This window comes from Callorhinus ursinus, unplaced genomic scaffold (genome assembly GCF_003265705.2).
Source record: "Callorhinus ursinus isolate GAN/ISIS: 27379988/994484 unplaced genomic scaffold, GSC_fseal_2.0 scaffold7, whole genome shotgun sequence".
In the NCBI taxonomy this organism is placed as follows: domain Eukaryota; kingdom Metazoa; phylum Chordata; class Mammalia; order Carnivora; family Otariidae; genus Callorhinus; species Callorhinus ursinus.
Genome location: NW_027397069.1, coordinates 25,246,938 through 25,272,524, shown reverse-complemented (window position 1 = coordinate 25,272,524; position 25,587 = coordinate 25,246,938). Strand labels below are relative to the sequence as shown.

Below are 25,587 nucleotides of genomic sequence, written 5' to 3'. Positions count from 1 at the left end.
GAGGTGCTTCATCTTTTATCTTGAATACAGTTTAGGGGACTATAGTGGAAAGTTTATAAAGCCAAGAAATAGCCTACTTATTTTAAAAGAGCAAAGGGAATGAAATGATCATTACACGGTTAGAAAGTAAGATTTATGAGGAAAGATTAAAGAAGATGGGAAGAATGAATAGAAGGCTGAAGGTATCAGATGTCAGATTGGTGCTTGTTACTATTTCTTCCCCATTCCTGGGCTGGACCTCAGGTTCCCATAAAAATCTCCCAGAGTACCTCAAGGAATCTCTCCAAGCTCTGCTTCCTACCTCCATTCTATACCTCCTGCTTCTGGTGTCCAACTCCCTCTCCCATTTCTTCATGCCTGGTTTATTTCCCCCCACCAAAGCCTTTAGTTAATTGTCTTATTAAGCTGTGTTGTTTTCTCGCTCTCTACCCTTTTCATAAGAACCATTTGCCACTCCCATCTAGTGGTTAACTAAAGATGACCCTTCATGTTGGTGTCTGGCACATAGTTTTGCTTACTAAATATTTTTTGAATTGAATATTTACAACAATGTCTTTGCCACAGCTATCTTATGTTAGTCTGGTGCTTTGTGAATGAATGACACAGAGAGAGAAAACAGCAGGTCTCTATATTCACAGTAATTCCCAGTAGCTTGGTTTTCCCATTTCAGCTCCCATCCATGAAGATCTTTAGAATAACATAACATCAGTTTTCTCAGATTGGTATATTAGTTGGGACAGGCCAACTGCTATAACACAGAATGTCAAAACTGTAAAGTTTGAAATTTGGATTGGAAATCCAAAATAAAAGTTTGTCACTCATATTAGCCTGGCTGGCTGGCTTTACAGGTCAGCTGTCCTCCAAATAGCAGTGTAGGCTGTAGATCCTTTTTTTTTTTTGATCCTGAGACTTCTCCATTCAATGGGTACAAGGGGAAAAAAGAGAGAAATGTGTATGTGAGGCCTGGAAGTAGTATATGACTGTTCATATACTGTTCATTGTATTCATTCCATTGACTAACACCCAGTCACAGGCTACATCCAATTGGAAAAGTGGCTATGACATGTCACCCGGCAGGTACTTGGAAAGGAAGGAAAAATCATTTGGTGAACAACTAACTCATTGCTGGCGTAGATGTCATGAGTGAGCCTCTGTTTCTATTAATCAAATGACTATCACTAAAATGTTAAGATAAAGTATGGCCACCATAAAGGGCAAAGTCTTCAAAGAATCTTACCTTTGGGAAACCATTACATTTTGACATACAGGGTTAAGGAAATGAAGTCAAACATATGAAATTATACTGAAGGTTAAAATATACATGATTGATATACCAGAATTGTGACCCTGCCAATATATTAAATGTTTCTCATGCAAAACAATTAGGAATATTATAGTATCCACTAAAGACAATTCAGTCACACTTCTGCCGTTTTTGCAGGATATCTGACCCCTTCCCATTTCTCTCATTTTTAATATGTTCAGAAGAAGAAAAGTCCCTTTGTTTGATCTGCTTACATGTGTTATCACGAAAGAATGAATGAACAGATGAAAGAGTGAGAAAGAAAGGGGGGGAGGGAGGATAAATCATACTTAGTACATAAATACACCCACACTTATTTTTTATGGCTATTTTAGTGCTATTTTGTTAAACAATGGAGCTTATTAAATTTTGAGATTTTCCTCCCAACTGTGAAAAAAATAAACAGGCAGAATTTTATTTAAGTTTGTTTTGGCATCAGGTTTAATTATTTTTTCTTTTCTTTTGGTTATGCCAGTTTACTCCTCTATCAGTGTTAGCTCCTCGTACAGGAGTACTGTGGGCTTCTGGTGGAGCACATGTTAAAAATAATGAAAGAACAAGCAATTTACAAACACCAAAACCTGGAGGAGGTTTGGGAAGAAAAGCAGAGCCTGGAGAGAGTAAGTAGAAACAGAGCTACAAACCAGATTAAAGATCAAAGAACCCTACTTCTTCCTAAAACATTTAACTTTATAAAATACCATCCTGGGAGCGATATGACTCATTCAAATGGCATTATTGAGTGTGAGGATGGAAGGGACAGGAGGGGCTCAGAGGAGAACAAGTGGTCTACACCAGCAGTCTGGCAGATTTGATTCTGAAAATTCTGTTGGTATTTAAGAAACTAGAGCTTAATATCTTTCCATATAATCATTCTTCCCTTCCTTCCTCTTGTACAGAGCACCTCCGATGTGAGAGATGCTACGCAAGACACGACCCAGTCAATCCATCCTTTTGAGGAATATCAATTAACGTTGTCCAGCAGTTCAAGAACCTCAAGGCTGACTAACCTTCGCAAAGGAGGCCGACTCCTGCATCTGGAGGGCATGGCTGAGGCAGCACGGACACCTGGGAACAAAGTAGAGAACCATCCATGGAAGCTCTGGGCCTTGCTTCTGGATGGAAGATTAAATCGCCTTACAAGGAAAGTAAGCACCCAGGGACATGTGTTGGGTGAGTCCCATCTCTTGCTTACCTTCTATCTTGCAATCTCATTCATCTGGTCAATATTTATGGAGTTACAATTGTGCCAGACAATCAGGCAATTGAGTGATGTGTGAGACACAACCCTGCTTTTTAGGAATGTAGAGTAACTATAATATAAGATAGACAAGGGCCATCTGAAGGGTACAATTAGGAATTGTAGGGGTGCATATCTCTCCTGGTGAGACTAGGGTAAGTTTTGGAGAGGAATCTGCATATTTGAACTGGGCTTAAAAATCTCAAACTTGCAGGCACATTAGCATCTGAACTTTTACCTTTGTGTATGACTAATTTATTTTACAACCTGTCCTGTAAGTTGCATAATTACAGGTTAGGTTCTTTGTAGTAGAGCCAGAGCTAAAAAAAACCCTTTGGTGCTCAGAATCACTACCACATATGAAAGCCTCTTAAGGAATCTTAGGAATCACTAATTCAAATTCCCCTGTCTCTTACAGTAAGTAGAATAACTCCAGTGAACCCAAGGGGCCAAATAGTTAAGGCATGCCTGATTCTACTGCCCCAGTGCAAATCTGCTTTATGAAAGGAAAAGGAAAGGCAAACCCAGAGTCACATAAATGTTTAGAGAGGAGATTTGAATAAAACGTGGTCATAAGACTCATCGTAAGATGTCTTATGTTAGGCTAAATGATTTGTTTTTCTCTGCATTCATATGAAAAATAAGTATTTACTTACAAAAATGGAAGTAAATATGCTCAATAAATGAATCTCCGCTGTATTTCAGACAAAGGGTTGGAGATTTAAGTATCTGGGACATAAGTATCACCCTTGCTCCCTTTTACAGTCAACAAGTTAGATTAGTCTCTCACTCTGAAAGAACAAGGATGTAGTTATTTCCCATTGAGTCAGCTCAAAGTGCTTAGAGCCTTTTCCTCCAAGGAGCCAGGGTGCTGTTCACGGAAGTCCTAAAACCGGCTGGCCAAGCTCTGCTTCAGGAAATCAAAATGTGTTGGCCCTGACTTCTGTCTTTATTCATCTCACTTACCCCTAGAAGGTTCTTTAATTCCCTTTGACATTTCCATGGTTAATTCAGCAGTAGCTGATTTGGAAAGCTTCTTGAATGTGATATCACAATATACAGATTTTTCTAATTTAAAATAGCTAAGAGAAAAATTATAGACTGGCAATAATGGAAAAAAATCAGATGCCTACGACCTTAAAATACTTTTTAGCTTAAAGTCTGGGAATCTTCATAATGCATAGGATTAATTTTTCTTCATGCCTTCCTCACTCCTAGCCCAATACTCTTTTTGGAGAGATTTTTAAAGACTAAGAGCTGAGTACTTCAATGTCTGTCACCATTTTATCTGCATTTTCACAAGCGTTTTAGCAATCATGTGTGTCATCTCTTCCTCACCTCCCACAAATAGCGTGGGTTAAATGGAGCCATGGGAATTTTTTTAAAAAGTAACAATTCTGACTTTGGAATCTAAAAAGACATCGCTTACATTAAAAGCACATACACACCTACCATTGCAGCTGCCTGTGAATATTCCATAAGGCAGATGCCAGTGATTTGTGTTTTGGGTGTTATCCTTGATCTTCTGCTGTTTTGGAAGCAGTGTTTGAAATCAGATGTGTTGGGGAACTGACCTCATTACGTCATATGTGCTGAATCACTGTCCTACAACTCTTGTCTCCAAGGCACGGGGCAGATATCACGCTGTGATTGTACTGTCCTGGAAATATGTTCCAGTGAAAATCCTGGCACGCTTGTGGGACATTTTTACTGCTTTTTCTCATTGTTACAGTCATGTGATCAAGAAGATACTTTGTTCTTTATCTATCTCTGTCTCTGAATTTCTCTAACAATCTCTTTCTCTCTAAACATTGATCAAATGCTTTTTAAAATCCTTTCATTTGAAGCTAATCTAAGGACTTGCCTCACTACATCCCCAGTGTTTTGACTGTCCTCTAGTGGCTGTTTTCAATCATATTAGGTGTCAAAAAGGGAGTTGATCTTTTTGTTTCTTTACCATGTCTCAAATAAAAACCTGTGTGCTGGGAGTTGTCATTTAAGAATGTGATGCTTTCATGTTTGAAAAGAACAAGAAAATAATGACGAATTTTAATCTCTATTTTGCTTCATCTTTGCAGTTTGAAAACCCCAAACCTCTGAAATGCTAAATAAATTAACCCATATCTGTGTAGCCTCCATCAATGAATGTGATAGTGTAAGAATACTCATTTTTTTGAAGAACAAACTGCCTTTGTCTGCACCACTCAATTTAAGGGAAAACTACTTCTGGAATCCTATCCAAGCTCTTCATACTCTGAATAATGTCTACTGCCACTCTAATTATCAGCCAGGACGCTTATTTGTAATCACCCGCTTTCAATAATTTAAATAGGTAGTTGTTCAGCCAACTATTTTTATTCAAAATGTGACAAAAGCTAAAATTACATGTTGAATTTTATCCAGATGCTGTCTTCTTTTAGGACATGACTGCGAAGGCCAAGGGATTGTTCATTTTCTTATAAGTCAGAAGCACATCTTTACTTCATGAATCTAACCAGCAGTCTAAAACACAGCCTACAATTTATGTATCAGTTCAGTTGCTTACCAGAATCAGCAGGCAGGGCATTTTACGATTTAATTCGATGTGCTGAATCATCAAACATAACCACACCCAAGCTGTGTTATTCTTCAGATTTTAGAGATGAGCTTTTCACTGTCTGTCTGAATTTCAGCAAGGCTCATTTTGGCAGTTCCATTTTCCTCCAATAATAATGGCCACTTTGAATAGATTTGTCAATGTGACTGTCACTACTTAATATTTCTGTAAAGGCCCTTAACGTCTTTGGTCTAAATTTTTTTTTTATACCTTTGTATACAAAGTGAACCAACTTTTTCATCTCAGAAAGAATGAATCAGACAGAATCCAGATTCCTTAAGAAAAAATTTCTATTGTTTCATACTTTTTTTTTTTTAGTCCAGTAATTACCACCTTCCGGGCTGGCAAAGGAGGTCACTCTGAAAAGTCCCAGAGTTGCAAAATTACAAAATTGAGAAGTTAGGTTAAAGGTTTTTCTATTTTGTGAAATTTGCTAGATTTTGCCAAGCCCCTGTTTTTGCACCGAAAAAGTTTCAGGGAAAGCTTGTTATCCTTTGTCTGAGTCCTTGTTCAAAAACTCTCTATGGAGTAGTTAGTTGCTGTTAACGAATGGAAATGCAAACAGTTGCCTCAAAGCACCTCAGTGGTCCTTTTGTCAGTTCCCACTACGCCCCCCCTCTCCAGTTTCTCACCGTGGGTTTTCCAAATTTTCATCACTTTCTTCAAATCCACCCCACAACCCCCTGCAGTCACGATCACCAGATTACCTTGGCTCTTACCTCACAGAGGAAGTAGATTCTATTTACAAGAACTCCTTCAAGTTCCTTTCACTTTATGAACATACCTGCATTAGCTATCTCAGGAGCAGGGTTGGGGTTGGGGGCGAGGAGACTCTTCTGATTTTCCAGGACTAGTCCCTCTACCTCACTCCCATTTCCTCAGAGCCCTTACTCCACCCTTGTCTCTTCTCTTGCATACATCTTCAGTCTCCCACTGGTCACTGACTCAATTGGTTCAACATATAAACCTCCCAGAGTATTGATTTAGGGTCCATCAGAGTCCCTACTCCCAACTCCCTCCTGAATACAGAGGCCACAGGTGGCTCCTTTGACCAAAGTTGCCGTGTTTTCAGTTATGTGGCTCTGCCACGCCGGCTTCAAGGGATTGCATTATAGAGAGGGGCTGTAGCCAAAGGCAGCAGATGTAAGCACCATAGCCAAAGGCAGCTCAGATGTGAGAGCCATAACGGCATGGTGTCTGAGTCCTGGTTGGATTCCTGTTTGCAAGCAATAGGAAATGATTTTGGCTAATTTAACCTCAACAGAATATTTGCTGGAAGGATGTCTGTGGCTCAGATCTCTATAGGGACCTAGAAGACCTGGCTTAGAGAAGAGGCAGAAACCAAGGTGCTCTGAAGAGGTCTGCAGTGGGGAGCACAGCAAAAGTTATACAGGAGGAGCAGCATGTTCAACCTGCTGCCTCCACTGCTGCTCCTTTGATGGGGGTGGTCTTCAGCTGTCCTTATACTTGTCTGGCTAGCTGAGGCCAAGTGACATGCTTGCTCCATAGCCAGGCTAGGCATGGAGAGAGCGAGCACTGGCTCATTGGCTACTGTGTAGGATGTGGGTTCCATGCCTGTATCTGTAGAAGATCCCCCAGAAGGGAGATTGGAGTGTTAACAGGAGTTGGACGCTAGACAGTCCAAGCCAACCAATGATGATTACAGACGTTTCTCTAACACAATGAAAGGCTCTCGTGGCGAACATGAATGTGAGACAGAGAGGAGAGGAGAAGTGGAAAGCAGTAGAAATGGAGAAGCAATAGCAGAGAGAAGCAAAAATGAGAGACTCAGAGCAGGTGAGACAGACAGAAGTTGTGTCATGGAAATGGTAGAGTCACAAGAGTAGAGGGATGGATAGATGTTCACTCTTGGGGGTGGTGAGACAAATGGTGACCACAGGTGCTGGGTTGCTTGGGACACTTGAGCTAGCTCAATTCTGGAAGAGTAGATAGTGTTAACCTAGTTCATAGGCTTTGGAGTCAGAAAATGATGGAGGTCCCTGAGATTCATACCCCAGCCTAACACTCACCTGCTGGGTGATCTTGAACATATTTTTTAACTACATCCTCACTTTCCTAATCTGGAAAAATTATACTTACATTATTTGGTTGATGTAACAATAAAATGACAATACATATAAGTTCTTAGCATCGTTCTTGGCATATTGTATGTTAGCTATTATTATTATTATTTCATATCTTCCACGACTTTACCAATGCTATCCTATTTTTTTAAGATTTTATTTATTTATTTATTTATTTATTTGAGAGAGAGAGAGAGAGAGAGCACAAGTGGGGGGAGGGGCAGAGGAAGTGGGAGAAGCAGACTCCCTGCTGAGCAGGGAGCTCGATGGCTGGATCCCAGGACCCTGAGATCATGACCTGAGCACCCACTCAGTGGGACTGGAGAACCCCTGGGGGCAGAGAGAGGTCAGTGGGATGGAAGCAGAACAAGGGAGAGAGCAGAGGCCAGAGAGGTGTTAGGGATGAGGGCGGAAGATTCCAATTATGCATTTGCTTGGGGGTTACATGAAACATTGGCATGACATGCATAACAAATGCTCAGGGAAGGTTGAATGAATTATCTAATTGTAATAAGGAGAGATGTTATGGTAATGTTAGAACAGTAGTCCCTGGGTGTCAGGTGGGAGAGTTATTGTTATCATCCCAGTTCCAGGTGAGCCAGGGTGAGTAAGACAGGAAGGGGATGAGGACCCAAGAAGTAGGGCTCAATCCAGATTGTGGCGTCTCTCTCCCATTCGAGCACTGTGTTATACCACTCAGTCCCCACAATGCATGTGGCTCGCCCAGTCACCCATGGGATCATTCACCCACAATTTTTAAATGTCACTTTCTCTGCTTTTGACTTGTTAGGTAAATTTTGTCAATGATGGTTTCCTTCATTTCTGGGTCTTTCATGTTTGCAATTATGATTTGTGTTGATTAATGGCTAAACACTGTTTGAAAATATAATAAAGCATTATGGAAATTCTGAGCAACTAGATTATTTTTTGCTTTCGTGACTCAGAATTGGTAACTTTACCATTTGTGTTTTATATCCTTTGGGTGATTACCTTGATCAATCAAGCTGAATGGAAATAAAACCTACTTTAGGTGGGGGTGGGGCATGGGCAAGTACACTTTGGCCAAGTAGAGCTGACAATCTTTCAGGGCTGGAAAGAATCTTGTCCAATTTCTTCATTTTGCAAATGTGGAAACTGAACTTAGTAAGGCCAAATGACTTGCCAAGGCTGTCCTGGGGGAACAGAAATAGGAGCCCATATTTCCTCCCCTTAGTCAAAACATTATGGAATCATTAATATTTGGTAGAGATGCAGAAAAACTTTGTTTTCTAAGTACTGGGTAAGTGGAGGTGGAATTTTTAAAAAAATTTAAATCAGGTTTTATTGACCTATTCATGTATAATCTCTATTCCACAGGTGTAGGGTCTATTTTGAGAATCTGTGACGAATTTGAGGAAGATAGTGAAATGGTCAGATTTATACTTTAGAAGTTAATCTAGCAAGAGTACTCCTCAGTACTGCAAAGAAAATTTTAAAAACTGTATGTATTTAAAAATATTTCTCGCTGCATTTTTATTAACTGAAATTAGTTTTATTGGTGTGACTCCTTTTTTTGACTGGTACAAGAAATATATTACCTTTTTGCTACTATCATATTATTTCTAGATACTGCCATGTGTTTCTCCTTGAATTGACTTGGTTCAGATGAAATTTTAGTTGAGTTGCTTATAATAGTGATTATCTATTAGTTATCTTTTATGCTCAGTGGGCCCTTATATCCAGTTATAATGCACAATAAGACACCTGTGACCATGCAGTGATCAGTGGAGGCCCTCTAGGAACCCACTTCAAAGTCAGTGTGAAGACTCATACTCATGTATTCTTTGATTCACTGCTATAGGATGCAGCATTGCTATCTTTCATTTTGACTTATAAGATCTAGGATATTAGTTCATTTAGTGTGTGTGGGTGTGTGTGTGTACATGCATATGTATGTGTTTGTGTGTGTGTAATGCTAGGGGGGAATAAAAATAGTACAAATCATGGTCACTAAACTCAAGTTATCTCCCAATTGTGTTTCCTTAGCCCCTGCTGTTTCTTATACAACACGGGTAGTGGACCTTTATAAATTTTGTTTTTGTCCATCCAAGCATCAGAACCCATAGTCTATGTTTGGGAAATGTTTTCCCTTATGGTGTCTTGCCAGAGCTCACTGTTGGAGTGCTGATAATAGTGACTCCATCTTTGGCTGTCCACCTTGCTCATGTTCACTCGATGACCTCTCTTGGGGCTGCATGTTATTCCCTTGGGGATTAATGTACAAACCTTAGAAATACCTGACAAAGCTGGGGTGGGGGGAGGCTTGCTTTGGCCTCCCACAAATCTATAGTTTTTCCCCTTTCCTGATGCACAGGTGGCGCCACAAGATCTAATTAAAGGTTAGCTGTAAATTAGGTTCATGCAAACCCTTTGATCTTACTATATCCCACTCTCCTCAGCTCCATCCCCTGCTCTATAAAATTTGTAGACCAAGGTCTGGACTTTGCTGAGAATAGCTGTACAGCAGCTGGATCATTGCCCGCCCGATCCCTGATCAGTAAGTTACCCTGAATAAAACTCTGTGTGAATTGTATGGAGTCACCTACTTTGTTTTCCAGTCTCAAACTGCATTATCAGTTTGTGGGATACTTTCCTGTCCCTCCCTTACCTTCTAACACTCTCCTTTCTTTCTAGGCTCCTTGCAGTTAGAGCATGGATCTAGGCTCTGTTAATCAGCTCCATCTGCCCTCCAGACTGTGAATCAGTAACTAGTGACACCAAGAAGCAAGGACCATCCAGAATATATTTGGACAACATATGGGGCTGGGGACAGCATAAACAACCACATTTGGTTCCCAAGGGGAGCAGTGGGAGCTGCTCCCTAGGCAGCGTCCAGGGTCTGGTCATTGAGGCTCTTCAAGTGTGCTGTGGTGTTTGTGCCTGGCAGGAGCCTCAGAATGTTTTTACTTGACAAGTCCTGTGGTTTGCTTTTGGGAATTGTTTCTGGCTGTACAATCCCTAAGTTTGCTTTGTTAGCCCTTCCAGAGAGTATGTGAGCTATCTAATATCTTTTAAATAATTTCCATTTCTGCTTTAATTAGCTGGGGTTGGGTTCTTTTATTTGCATCCAAAGCCCTGTTATTGAAATTTGTACCAGGAGAGACTGCAGCCCATAGACCTTCAGAAAAATTGTGGGGAACCTAGAGTTTATTACCTGTCCTTGGAGGGGGTAAGAGAAAGTGGAAATCAAGTTGATATTAAGAAAATGGATCCGAGAAGCCACTGAAATTAGGGGGAAAAAAAAAAACACCAACCAATCAAATTATCACTTGTTGTCCCCTTGAGTGACAGTCCCATTGAAGGCTGGTTTGTGAGACAAGGTAATTGCTCTAAGAGGGCAGTTGAGGGGTGTGAGGAATTCAAGGACGGGGGGTATAGCAGTGGACAGTTTAATAGAAGAAAATGACACTCAAAATCTTTATTTCTCAGCTCAAGATACCAACTGAAAACTAGTCACTTCCTAAGATAGAAATATGTAATCTCTTTCAGCCACAGGGCTGAGATGATTGGAACCTACACTCAAAGATTTATGCTCCAGGTTGCTTACATCAGTTTATACCTTTCCCTAGTCTCTTATATGGAAATTTCTATTTTAACTAACAGGGTGCTAAGCATTGGGTTGTGCAGTGTTCAAACCATCAAAGTCCACTACACTGTGCCCTATACCCCACTCCCAGCCTAATCATGCCCCAGGGCCTATTGCAAAATCAACCCAATGGAATTGTAAGATTTTATTAACTTATATTTGCAAAACTCTGGATGATACATGAGGGAATGAATTCTGAGGATTGTTGACTAAGGATGGAAGAATGTGATTTAGATCAAGAAGAATATGTCAATATATGTACATGCACCTATATGCAATTCTATATTCAACTGGGGTTGAATTTTAGTTATTTTTTGTAGTCTGCTGATTAACTTGGACTCAACGGTGGCCTAGACATTACTTGTATAACATAGAGGAAGAAAGTGAGAGGGAATTTGTGTGTGTGTGTGTTCAATCCATTCCCTTAACACCTGGCTGTGGCCCCAAGGCCTCTCTGAGTCATGCACTGAGAAATTCATTGGTGAGGAGAATCCCAGCCTTTTAAAAAGGTAATGTCTGTAGAGTCTCTTCTTTGTGGACCTAGGATTCAGTGAGAGGAGACACAGTCGAAGTGAACTCTGATTTCACTGGAATATTAGAATCCCAGGGTGGCAGAAGTCACATATCAGGATGTTAACATTGGAGACAGTTAGGGTTTGGGTAGTGGTGGGGAAGAAGAGATGAGTCAGTGGGTAATCATAATGGTCTGACCCCCAGAGATCTTCACTATTTGCTGATTAGTCATGAGTACTCTAGAAATAAAATATACGTACAGCCCAGCAAGAAGACATTTGATTTGTAAAACAACACCAACATCGACCAAAATCCCCAAATTCTAGGTATGTCAATCAAAGGGCCAATTTGGACCACGACTTAAAAAGTCTTGGCCTTTTATCCAATATCCAAACTTAAATTTTAGACATGAAAAGGAAGCTTAGGTACTCTTGAAAAAGAATTCAGTGATGATATGATAAGTGTGCATTTCTTCTAGCCTTTAAGCAAGGGACCTTCAGCTATGGGAATGGCTCTGCACTGGGAGAGGGAAATGCTTGCATCTTTCAGGTATAGCACAAAAGGTGCTCTGAGCTCACACTAGTTCCTGGGGATCCAGAACCCCATAGTGACCAGTCAGAGTGAGGGCCTATGGGGGTCAGGTAATAAGAGGAATTTTGAACTGAATCTACCTCAAAGGAACCCGAGCTCATCTCTGTTACTTTATTCAGTTCCTGGTTTTGTGATTGGAATGAAAACTCTCAGCAACCACAAAATCCTTTTGTTGACTTTCCGACACATTGAGTAAGGGTTATTATGATAAGAATTGCCTAGTGGAAACCCCTAGGCTTCCTAGTGGTTTTTAAAATATCATGCATTCATTCACTTTTCAAACAATTTTTTAAAGATTTATTTTTTTACTTATTTGAGAGAGAGAGAGAGAGAGAGCATGCACATGAGTGTGGGGAGGGGCAGAGGGAGGACTCTCAAGCAGACTCCCCACTGAGTGTGGAGCCTGACACGGGGCTTGATCTCATGACCAATGAGATCATGACCTGAGCTGAAACCAAGAGTTAGTCACTTAATCAGACTGAGCCACGGAGGTGCCCCTATTCAAACAATTTTTATATATTGCCTGCTACAGGTCAGAGCCTATGCACTGGTAATTTGTTAGTAAACAAAACAAATAGAAATTTCTGCCTTAGTGGGGTAAAAATGTTAGAGGAAGAAGACAAATTGATAAGTGAAGTATATGGTATGTCACGTAGTGATTAGTGCCACAGAAAAACTAAATTAGGAATAGAGTGACGTGGAGGGATTGCTTCATTTCTCATAGAGCCAGTTGGGATTACAAGGGGATGGGGGTTGACGTGGGGGTCCTAGACTTCTTGCAATCACCAATATAAACATAGTTTGAAGGAATAATGAAATAATACATAACACCAAATGGGTAAAATTATAAACAAAAACCCAATTTCACATGGTAGAAGAAATCAAAGAGTCACTTAAAAGGTGCAGGGGTGTTCACTCCCTCTCTGATCTCCATTAATTTGCCTGTGTGGCAGATGCAGGAGGCAGATGCGTGTTGGAGAAAGAAGTGTTTGCATTTTGATATTAGAATTTAAGCTAAGTGTGCAACATAGAGAATCCAGCTCATTGGGGGTGATCAGTAGATACCACGTTATATCTTTGAGTCCTCATTCTAACTGACACTGAACCTTAAGCACTGATCATTTTGGCGTTAATTTTAAAGTGTTTAGCAGCTCAGCTGGTCTCCGCAGAGTGGTGCTAGAGAGTCAAGTACTAGATAGTGTTTGAATCTTATCTGCCGTAGGCTTGATTGATTGTTATATTGTTTGTTTCATAAATGGCTTCCCTTTCCACTTGGTTTTATCATCATTAATCAGTGGAATAGCCTGCTGGATGTTGATATCTAAACTGAAATTAAAATCTGTTTGTTCAGGAGGGTTTCATGGAAGTTTAGTATAACAAGAGAAGAATGATTTATGCAAAGGTTTATCTTTCAGCACATTGTTTACAGAACCCACCAGTTTTGATTATATAAAGTGAATTAGCTTTTGTCCTTGAGCGGAGCAATTTTGGATTTGCTGCCAAGATTAAGGTACAAAGGGAAGATCTCCTCCTACTTAATGTAGTTCTTTGTTAACAACATTAAGAAAAATGATGGCAGTTCACCGTTCTTCAAAATAGGGCTCAGTTGACCTGACTTATCTACATTAATTTTGTAAAATTCTTATTCTGGGAAGTTTTTTTTTTCATAAAATATACATATTTATTGCAGAAAATCTGGAAAATTCAGAAAAGTGGAAAGGAAATGTATCAACAATCTGCCAGTTCACTTGTGTAATGTAAACATTGTACATATGAATGCTCATCTGTAATTTTATAAATATTCATTTATCCATACAACCCTTCAGACTGAGTGTTTTCTTTCATACTTGGAAGAGATTAGCAAACATCAGGAGAGTATGTATGTTCTGACAAAAACAAAATAGGTGCTTTATTCTACAGTTTTTCTGAACAGGTCCCTGAGAAGCCCAAAGAAAGTTTTCAGCTATATTTTATATGGCAGTTGCTCTCAAAGAATATATTTATGAATTACTTTCTTTTCTTTTCTTTTTTCCCTTTTCTTTTCCTTTCTTTTTGTATTGCTAGTGCTTTTAGTTTGTATTTTTTAGCAACATGGTTCCTTGAATTCAGCCCAGGTGGAATTTCCCGGTTAGACAGGACCGAGATGTAATTTGTGCAGACACAGTGTTGCCAGCATTCTATTTTAGGGCAAAATCAATCTGCTTAAATTAACTGAAAACATATATTTTCATTGATCTGTTTGCAATCACAAAAACCTCATGACACAACATGAATAGGTTGTCTGGTGGGGGTGCAGAAACCAGGGAGACATGAGCAAAGAATTTTTTTGTTTCATAAGACATTGTATAAACAACTCATCTAAAAAAACTTGTATGGGACTTTGAATTTTATAGATATGATCTCATTTCTAATGGAGAGATAACACTAACATTAATTTATTTAGTCTCTATGTATTTATTGAGTGCATGGTATGTACCAACACATAGGACTGCGAGAAAGACATAGTATGGCCGGAAGACACCTAGCAAGGAGGCATTTGATTTCAAGATGCTTGATTATTTGGTTAAATGTCATTAAATGATAATTCAGTGATGGTTTTATGATCATAAAATGTGTTTGTTTTAAGTGCTTTAACTAAGGCATCAGCCAAAAATATACCAGATTGTTATAAGACCAGAGAAATTAATTACCTTGGTCTGGGCTCTTGTATAATTGTTCAACACCTGCCTCCATTTAAATTTTCTGTTTTATCTTTTTCTTTCCTCTACATTCCAAAAGCATGTGCTCATGTGACCACCCCCCGGCAACACATATACACACGGATTTTATTATCCAACCCTGCAATGTATTCAACAAATATATCCCTGCTTGTGCCTTATTTCTTCAGGAAAGCTTTAATGATTTATTACCGACAGTTTTGAGTTTATTCAGCTTACTTTAACTCCAATCTGCATCATACTCTCCTTGTACTCTTGAAATTATACACATTTCTTTTGCATGTATATATTTCTACCTTCTCTTCCACATCAGATCATACATCTTCAAGAGAGCCGATCTTTACCTCAAACAAGAAGTAACACAGTGATATCGCTTTTAGTGCCTTCAAGTACTGTATTTATGAAGTACCAGAAGGAGTTCTATTATTTTCCTTAGGGATCTGTCATTTGCAATGAACAGATGCACTAAGCTGTGCTGTATAAGGACATAATCAGATATTTCATGGGAATCTGAGAAGAGGAGCTGAAACAGATAGTTGGGAACTGGATGCCTCTTGTGTCTCTCTGCCTGTTGCTGAGTCTTTCTCTCTTGTGATTTTCTGTTTCTCTTACCATGTATGTTGTTGTTTATTGTCTTCTTTGTGTCTGTACACTAAGTTGCCTTTATGGGAAATCAAATTTGGCAGCAAAGCCACATGGCCTGGATTTCAATCTTGCTCTTCCACTTACAGCTTGTGACGAGTTTCTTAATTCCTTTGTGCCTCAATATTTTCGTCAGTAAAAGGGTGGTGGTGGGAGTTGTTAATAACAGTAATTACTTTGTTGGGTAAATACATTAACAAGGTGAAACACATAGTAAGTACCATATAAATGGTGGCTCTTGTTATTTATACATTTTATTTTCATTTCCTCATAACTTCAGTTGACTATGTACTATCATGGTTGCCATGATATTTTCTACAAGAGCTCTGATCCTCCTGGTACTCAGTCCGACACTCTCAAGAAAAGAATCTCTTTGGCTCAGGTCATCTTTTTAAACTGGGCCACGTTGGTATTGGTTCCTCGCAGGCCAAAGGATTGTCTTGCCCTTTAGGCCAGGGCCTTGCTTTGGTCCAATCCTATGTTAAGGGCTTGAGGGTGGAATCCCTTGTTCCATGGTATAGCTGCTGTCTCTCACCAGGTACAGTCAGTCAATTTCCCAGTTTCCAGTGGAAGAGAGGGTAGGCAACAGACACCATAAAACATGTATTGGCCAGAGATATAAGTGAATATGTTTTTGCAAATATCGATTGGATTTTTAGTGAGTTTTTATAAATTGTATCATAATTTTCGTTGGTTTTATAACCTCAAAGATATAGTTCATAGACTTTTTACTATTACTAAGGTGGACCCTTTAAATCCGGTAAAGACATGACAGTGTTATGGAAGGAGCACAACGTTTGGAGTCAGGTGATCTGGGTGAGTTCTGGTTTCTACCCTTACCCACTGGTTAATCCTGTGCAATGCACAATGCATGGTATCTCTCTGAACATCACTTTCTTCATCTGTAATCTAGAATGAAAAATCCATTTCACAGAATGTAAAATATCAGTGATTGTTATAAACATACTACTTTATAAGGAGTAGCTTCCCTCAATAATGCCTTATTGAAAAACTCAGCATCAGAACTCAGAAGTAAAGAGTACAGCATGGTCACAATAGATAAAAAGTCTTTTTAATGTCTGTGTTTGCCAGACTCAAAAGGCTAGCAGCATAGAGAAAAAAAAAATCAATGGTAGAGTGAAGATAACAATGAAGCATAAGTGATAATGAAGAACAGCAGCTCAATACTAAGCTGGAAATAATAAAATTCCAGCAGTTTCTTTAGTTGAAGGACTTGAGCCTCATAAAAGAGAAAAGAGAACCATTTGGAAAATTTGAATATATTGTGCTCAGGTATATCGGGGCTCACTCTTACTAACCTCATTTTAAAAATTGCAACATCAGGGCACCTGGGTGGCTCAGATGGTTAAGCGTCTGCCTTCGGCTCAGGTCATGATCCCAGCTTCCTGGGATCGAGCCCCACATCGGGCTCCTGGCTCAGCGGGGACCTGCTTCTCCTTCTCCGTCTGCCTCTCCCCCAACTCATGCTCTCTCTCTCTCTCTGTATCTCTGTCTCAAATGAATAAATAAAATCTTTAAAAAGAATTGCAAAATTAACTTACTTTCTAATGTTCATATTGTTAGTAGCTCAAGCATGATGACACATAGGATTCTGTTGGACAACCAGCTTGTACCAGCTGGTTGAATGTCTACAGTGTGATTTGAGGGATAAGCAAAGCCCCCTTCCCAAAGTACTCTTCCAATAGATTGCTGATTCTTCTTTACTTCTTTACTTACTTATTTAAAAGATTATTTATTTATTTTAGAGTGAGGGAGCATACACACAAGCCAGCATTGCAGCAGGGGGAGAGGGAGAGGGAGAGAAGAAGACTCCCCACTGAGTGTGGAGCCTGACATGGGGCTCAATCTCAGGAACTTGAGATCATGACCTGAGCTGCAATCAAGAGTTGGATACTTAACTGACTGAGCTAACCAGGCATCCTGAGAAGACACATTTTAGCTAGGCTAAGGAGTTGTGTTTTGTGAAAAATGTGGTTATCTGATAAATAACACCAACTATATTTATTTCACAAATATTCCTGAGGGAATAGAATGTGTTTGTAGAACAGACTCGCTTCAAGCCAGACTGCCTGTGTTTGGATTCTAACTCCACAATTTACTAGGTTTAATGGCTCACACTCTCATCTTTAAAATGGGATAATAAGGGTACCTCATAGTTATGTACGTCATAGGGTTGAATGAGCTATATTTAAGGACTATATAAGTATCAAGTCCTATTATATTAATGTAGATGAGAGGAAAATTCTGGAAAACAGAATCATGCCTTAATGAAAGGGGTGTGTGTGTGTGTGTGTGTTAAGTGTGTGTGTAGGGGGCAGCCAAGGAGCATCATAAAGAATGTTAGGGCTAAAAACAGTTGGTAGTGGAGCACCTGGGTGGCTCAGTCAGTTAAGCCTCTAACTTGGTTTTGGCTTGGACCATGATCTCAGGGTTGTGAGATTGATGCCCGCATCAGGCTGTGCGCTCAGTGTGGAGTCTGCTTGAGATTCTCTTCCTCTCCCTCTGCCTTTCCCTGCTATGAGCTTACTCTTTCTCTCTCTCTCAAATAAATAAATTAAATTAAATAAAAACAAAACAAACAAAAACAGTTGGGAGTGCTAGAAAATAATGTGAAGAGCCCACCCAGAAAGGCAGTGGGCATCAGTTATTAATTTTCCTTTTTTCACAGCTTTGCAGAGAATCATCCATCCAGCTATAAATAAAAACACCTTTACTACTGTGACTGCCAGAGAAAGATTAGTATAAAACCTTCTCTCTCATCTTATAGCCCACTAACCCTTTTGTTCATCATTCTCTAGTTAGTTATTTTTTTCCCTTCAGTTCCATTTATTTTAACAAAGCTTTTTGTAGTAAGCAATAGGAGTAAGCAATGTTGCTCAAGGTAAATCTTATATTTATGTAAGAAAATTTGGTGACTGTGAAAATTTCTCAAGAAATAGTGATGGAAGTAAACATATCTATTCTGAGAATGTTAATATCACTGCTCTGTTGTATGTTGCATTAAGTGGAATGTTAAATAAGCTAAGAACTGATAATCCTCATCTCACTACTTTGGACATTGATAGCCACTATGACCACTTAGCCTTGATGTGACTTTTGCAAAGAACATGGCTCTGTGAATTATTTAGAGTTGCATTTTTTTGTGACTTTCAGTAAAACTCAATGACAACACTTGAATCAACAAAATTCATTTTTCTCTCATTAATGCCTGGGTGTGGGCATTCTATTGCTCTAACGGCAGACAGCTCTGCTTCTTGAAGTGCTCAAGGATCCAAGCTTCTATCTTCGTGCTCCTCCATCCCATGGCCTCCATTTCTCAAGTCAAGCCAGCATATCTCCATCCAGACATTGGGAATGAAGAAAGGGAGAAGGCATGTTCCCGCCATTTCAGGACCCATCATGGTGCTTCACCTAACACTCTACTCACATTTCATTGGCCAGAACTTAGTCACAGGGCTATGCCTAGCTGTAAAGGAAACCAAGAGCTGTACTCTTTATTCCATACAGTCATGTGCCCAGGAAGAAGGGAGATGAGCTCTTTTGTAAAAAATAGTAGGCTTTGCCATCCTGGGTCCAGGTAATTAACCTGTAAAATGAGAGACACTGCAAAATGCACTTAAATGTTTATCTAGGTATTTCAAAGCCATCTCCATTTGCTCAGTTTCTTTAAAATATAGTACTTATTTATCACAAAGGAGCTCATTTATTTCAAGTAGTGAATTAGAAGTTTGAGAAAAGAAGGTATAATTTTAGAGATCTGCTTGGCTTCCTAAACCCATATTTGTTAAATTCCCATAGCAGATTCCCCACAGGGTCAGGTGCATGCTTGACTGGAAGAGTAAGTCCATTCTGAGCTGGAAGAAATTTCAGACAATTTACATCAATGGCTTGAAGGCTCACATGCCACGATTTCCCTCTCACTTTACTTGATTCTAAACTTTGATTTTTTTTTTTTAATGAATAAGCCCTTGTCTTGAACTTCGTTAATAGGTCCTCCAGGACCCAAGTTCTTTTCATTCCTCTGAAGGACAAGTGCCTAACCCTTCCTCTGAGGTCCTGTAGCATCTGCCACTGATGTCAACCACATCCAACTTTACATTCACTGGAGTCTCCTGTTGCTTTGTCCCTGGTGTTGAGACACCCATTTGCTACCCACTGCTGAACCCTTATGCCATTCTGGGCTTCTGGGCACTGCCTGGGGCTTTTTGGAATTTCTACTGAGGTGTCTTTATTTTCTGGGTTTCTGCTTCTCTATCCAGCCCATTCTAGAAGTCTATGACCTCATATGTCTGATGATCCAGATGAGAAATCTGGATTTGCATGATGAAAAAACAAACAAACAAAAACCAAAACAAACCCCTATGTACTTACATACTTAACCATTGTAGAGACACAGTCCAGAACGGACTAGTTAGCAGTGGGAGGACATTGCTTATGGTAGCTGCAGTTACATATTAAACTTGGAGCTGATAGATGCACGATGTAAAGGATTCCTCACAAGAACAAACCAAAGAACCCCTGAAGAACAAACATGCCCACTGTCAGAATTCATCATGGTGTAAATCAAAATCAGGTACACTTGAGATTTTTGGTAATCCAGTCTAAAATGAGTAGCAGGACTTCTCCCAGTAAGCCAAAAATGCCTTCTTGGCTTGAAAATATTTTACTTGTAGAAAGGATCCTCAAACTTGCTCTTTGCAAATACTCAAAAGAAAATTTACTCCTTTCTTTCAGAAAAGGAACTAACAGGATAGTGGATAAAAGCTTTGGCTCTGGATTCTGGCAGATCTCAGGAAACCCCAACTCCCACTTCTCAGCTATGTAAGCTTGGGAAAACTGCATCATCTCCTTAAAATTCAGTTTCTTCATCTTTAAAATGGGTATAATAACAGCACTTATAAGAATATTGTGAAGAAGAGGGAAATAATTCACTTAAATACTTAGTCTGCTATCTACACATTGTATGTCCCTAATAAATACCATCATAAAAGCAAGAAAGATATTACTGTAACTATAACTTCTTTGCTATCTTTAAAATAAGCAGGTGGGGAAACACACATCAGATTTAAAAAAAAAACCTAGTATGATCCTCCGTAGTACTCTAAATGCTATGGAAAACTCATTATTATTTTTCTTCCCCCATTTCATTGAGATATAATTGACATAAAGCACTGTGTAAGTTTAAGGTATAGAGCATAATGATTTGACTTAAATACACCACTAAATGATTACCACAGTAAATTTATTTAATATTTATCATCTTACATAGATATAAAAAAGAAAAAAAAATTTTCCTTGTGATGAGAACTTTTAGGATCTTCTTTCTTAACTTTTATATATATCATACAGCAAAGTTAACTCTAGTCATCATGTGGTACATTACATCCCTAGTACTTATTTCTCTTATAACTAGGAGTTTGTACATTTTGACTACCTTCCTCCAATCCCCATTACCCCCACTCTCTGCTTCTGGGAGCCACAAATCTGATCTCTTGGAAAAAATCATGATTCTTAGCATGTTCTACCATTATGCTATATTAAACTCCATTACTGTGGTGTTTATATTCTAGTTTTATGAGTGATGAGAAGTTCAGGGAATACAACAAATTTAAAAGGAAACCAAAAGGGAGGTGTTCTAGACTCTTTGCGTAATTATTACTCCACCTAAACCTTTTAATCTCCAAAATCTCACTTTAAGCTGTTGTGATTGCTATGATTTCTAGTACAACTGGCTATTACTATACCTGTTTCAAGCTGGTGGAACCTGAAAAGGTCTTGTTTCATTTGACAAAGCAGAGAGATGTAGTTCTCACCTCGCATTTCAAACAAATATCAGGTAAAAAGCTTCCCTACTTACAGAGCTGTCTGTGGATCAGTACATCAGTATCATCCAGGAACCTGTTAGAAATGCAGAATCTTGGGCCCCACCTCAAATCAGCTGAATCAGAATCTGCTCTATAAGATGCTCAGAGAAGCACTGATGTGAAGAATATTTGACATCATGTATTTCATTTACAATTTAGACATAATTATACTGGAGTGATGGATCTTACTCTGTTTCAATCAATTTGTTAAAAATTTCATGTTCCCTAATTGTCTTTTCTTCCATCCAATAGTCATGACCTTTGGTCTTGGCATGAGAAAGTAACATGGGTGATCAATATTTAAATTACTATACCCCATATTTTGTTCCTCACCTTGGCATTAATGTTCTTGAGCTAGAATTGTGGTAAAGCCCACAAGCTTTGAGTTCAGAGAGACAGAGATTGTTTCATCTCTGCCAGTTACCTCTATGAAAACTAGAGTAAATCAGTTTTTCTCATCTATAAAACGGGCATGAGAGTAATGGTTCTTTTCCCACTTAATTTTTTAGTGCCCCCCACAGCTTATAGGGTCAGAGAAGAGGCTCTGTATGATCAGTCAATTTTCTTGGGAACTCTGATTGGTTAGCTCAGACTAACCAGTAAGTGAGTCAGAATATTTAGAATTTTTGCAATTTAAACTCTCCTGTTGATTTTGTTTAGTTGTTAGTGGTGATTTCTGTCTCAAGGTGAGGACAAATTTTTCACCCCCATTGCTCAAGCCTTACATGCATTCAAGTAAGACTCCCTGTGCTCAGCACTATCCATTGTTGGGGACATCATACTGAGCAAGGCAAAGAAAGCTGCTTCTCTCGTGGGGCATACTTTCTAGTAATAACTGTACAAACCTTAAATGTGTTTACAATATCTTATTACAACATTTACTTTCCCTTTCTGTTTCAGACAAAAATTTTTGAGAGCATGGCTTACCGCATTTCTAGAACTATTATCTGAGTATTGCAAATTCAAAACTAAAGATGAAAGTCAAAACAATGAGGCCATTATAATCATCATCTTCATTATTGTCATTATTTTAGTTCTAATAACCTATAGGATTTATAAGAGCTGTTAAGTTTTGGAACTTAGAAATAAGTGAAAGACAGGTGTAATGTTACTTCTTCAGACTCATTATTATATGGAAAATTTAGAGGCATCAAGCAGCACTTAATTTATAAACCCCCAGATTTTAAGGACCAAGAAGAGATTAAGAACTAAATATATACTCATTCATCCTTGCAAATAAAGACCAAACATATACCAGCACTCAAAATACATTTTTTTTAAGATTTTTATTTCTCTGACAGAGAGAGACACAGCGAGAGGGAATACAACAGGGGGAGTGGGAGAGGGAGAAGCAGGCTTCCCGTGGAGCAGGGAGTCCGATGTGGGGCTCGATCCCAGGACCCTGGGATCACGACCTGAGCCAAAGGCAGATGCTTAACAGCTGAGCCACCCAGGCACCCCTCAGAATACATATATTTTGATTTTACAAAGATTATTCCAATAAGTCAAATTGGCATTTGTCACTTTGCTAGTCTAACAATGGCTGGCTCTTAATAAACTATAATATTGCATGTATATATTTTAAAATCAGGTACTACCTCACCAAATACTTTGAGTAAATGTACTAGGACACAATGGTTGTTTCTTGTTTTTTTTTTTTTCTCAGTAAGAATAATCCCTAAATTTGAAGTATGTTTGTATGAGGCCAGTTAGAAGTTCAAGTTCAAACATTATCATCTCAATATGAAGATAATCCATATGTAAAATAAGATTAAATATAATCATGGGGTAGCACTTGGAAGATGAGGTTTCCTTCACCTGAAATTTTGATCCACTTGAAGGTGGAAATGGACAGCAGATAAGGGGTTAAAGACTAGGAACTCCCAGAAGGTTTTAATGACACTTGTTACCAACAACAAAAATTCCCGACATTTTCTTTATGGAAAAGTGGTGATGAAGTGTGTGCACTCAATTACAGTACTTCTTTTTCTTTTATTTCTGAAAGCCATGACCTTCCTACTGGTGTCCTTAAAAAGGAAGCTGAAGTCAGAAAGGGGTTGTTGCTTCCTGTTCATAATGACAGTGAAAAATGTGCTCCTACATGTAATTGGGAAAGTAATTTCCTAAAAAGAATTTAAATAGTCCTTGAATAATAGGCAAGTGTAAACCAAACCCTTCTCAAACCTGACTCACTGCTTCACTATTGTTTTCTGCCTCCATGGGAGATGATGATTCTCTGAGTTTCCAGCTATACATTTGTTCCTGAGAAGTGGGATTGAAGTATTGTGAAAAAAAATCCAAACTGGTATATTTTGAAACCAGCTGCTATTTGAAAGCCTCTCCCCCTGTAAAGTAATAGAAGAATACATTAATGAAGTGAAAAGAATAGTATTCATCATCTTTCTTACTTTCTTGCTTTGTTTCCCTCTAATGCCCCAAAGTGAAATGTGCCTGGGTATTTTATATGGAGACAGGTCCAACTCAAAGGAATTTGTTCATTAAAAAAAAATGGGAAGTTTACTCTTAGGGTTTCTTTTAGAACCTGGGCGCTGTTGCCCTTTTAGAACTATGTGTGGCCCAGAGCTCTGATTCCCCTCTCCCTCCTAAACCCACCAGCATCATTGAACACCTCTTCTTTTGGATAATACTCAGATTTAAAGGAACAAAGCCCACTTTATGTTTGTTTCTATGTCTTCTGCCTGGACCTGGTATTTTCCTAAATTTAATAATTCTACAAGTGTGATAATGTGCAGATTTTAGGCTTAAGTTGGAGCCATTTTTAGCCAGTAGGTTAATACAATCAAATTAGCTTATAGGCTTAATACAATCAAACTTTAACTTTATGCTATAATACGGTAATTTTTTTTAAAAGGGGGAATGGAATTAATAGTTGGATTTCAGGTATCAAGTGCTCCATTTGAACCAGAGACATCATCCTGGTCATATTTGTGGTCATTCTTGAGCATCTGAGGCAGTAAGTGTCTGTCTTTCCCCTCGTCTTAAAAAACGGAACAATAATTAAAGCTTGCTACCATAATAAGAGTTATTACTTTGGGAGAGAATTCATGTTGATACTCTACATGAGGAAGAAAATGCTCTGTGGTCATTCTGGGCTGGTGCTCTGGAAGTGTGATTCAGAGCCACTTAAAATTCCTTTTGGCAGGAGGCAGAGTATTTATGGCCAAATGATATTTTTAAGGCTTTTCTAGGGTTTGATGATCTCACAGTTCAGGCTGGGCAATTTCCCACAATGACAGGTCTATTAATCGGAGAATCTAGGTGTGACAACCAGTCAGAGATGCCTTTGTCCTCTTCTCAAAAAAATAAGGTACTGGACAGGCTAGCAAGGAAGCACATGGGTGCCCCATGAACTTGTCCAAGCCTGACCTTTTGTGATCTCAAATATATGGCCAGACACCTCAACTTCACACTCCTTGCCTATTTTCCATCAGATGATGATCAGGCGATACAATAAAAGCATTGCTTGGATTTCAGTCAGTTTCCTGATATGTTTTTAAAGCTCAAGATAGAACTGTTGAGCTGTAAGCAACATCCTGGGTACTTCAAATTAGAAAAGGGAAGGTGGAGATGAAGTAAACCTGGATGAGAAGTTTTCTTTGGCATGATTTTAAAGACGCTTGGCAGTAATCTTCAAAGGAGGGTGTGTGTTTATCTTTTTTGGCATGGCTTTTGTTTTACTCATTCTGGAGCCCCACCTTTTATTTAGGGTAATATTTTATCTGATATCCCTGGCAGCTGTGCTGAGGCTGCTCACAGTTTCAAATTATCTGGTCAACGTAGAGAAAAAGTGGAGTAATTTGCATTTATGGCATCAATTAGAAAAATATTATCCAAACTATCACTTTGCAGTTTAGAATATTGGTCGTTATGTTGAGACAACCGTAAATCAATCTGAACACTGCAAAATTTTGGCAACTCATTTATACAGAACTCAGTGAAGTGAGACTATAAAAATAAAATATCAATGAACATTTTACTTCACTTAAAATATTTGTTTTAGTTCTCTTACCCATTATCAGCTGCTTCACTTTTTAATGGAAATAACAAGTGATAAAGGCAACATTTTAGGATCTTCAACTATCACTTGACTGTAGACCAAAATTTAAGATAGAGGTTTTCAAGAGTTAATTATTTTTTCTTTCTTTTCCTTTTTTTTTTTTAATTTATTCTAGAGGGAGAGAAAGAGAAAGCAAGAGAGCATGAGTGGAGGTGGGGGGGGCAGAGGCAGAAGTAGAAGCAGATTCCCCACTGAGCAAGGAACCTGACATGGGGCTTGATCCCAGGACACTGGGATCGTGACCTGAGCTTAAGGAAGATGCTTAACCAACAGAGCAACCCAGGTACCCCTAAAGACTTAATTCTTAATGTGA

The 25,587-nt window shown here is 38.9% G+C and overlaps 1 protein-coding gene across 2 annotated transcripts in view; it reads left to right on the top strand.

Annotated features, from left to right (window-relative positions):
- Positions 1 to 25,587, top strand: part of SCEL (sciellin) — a 307,279-nt gene that overhangs the window by 155,147 nt on the left and 126,545 nt on the right. Inside the window, exons 4-5 of one of the 2 annotated variants that reach the window (XM_025875050.2) lie at positions 1,779 to 1,923; positions 2,203 to 2,476. In XM_025875050.2, coding sequence (XP_025730835.1) covers positions 2,397 to 2,476 — 80 coding nt within the window. In that variant the 5' untranslated portion in view covers positions 1,779 to 1,923; positions 2,203 to 2,396. The remainder of the gene's footprint in view (positions 1 to 1,778; positions 1,924 to 2,202; positions 2,477 to 25,587) is intronic. The other variant, XM_073894411.1, reaches the window with a different exon arrangement.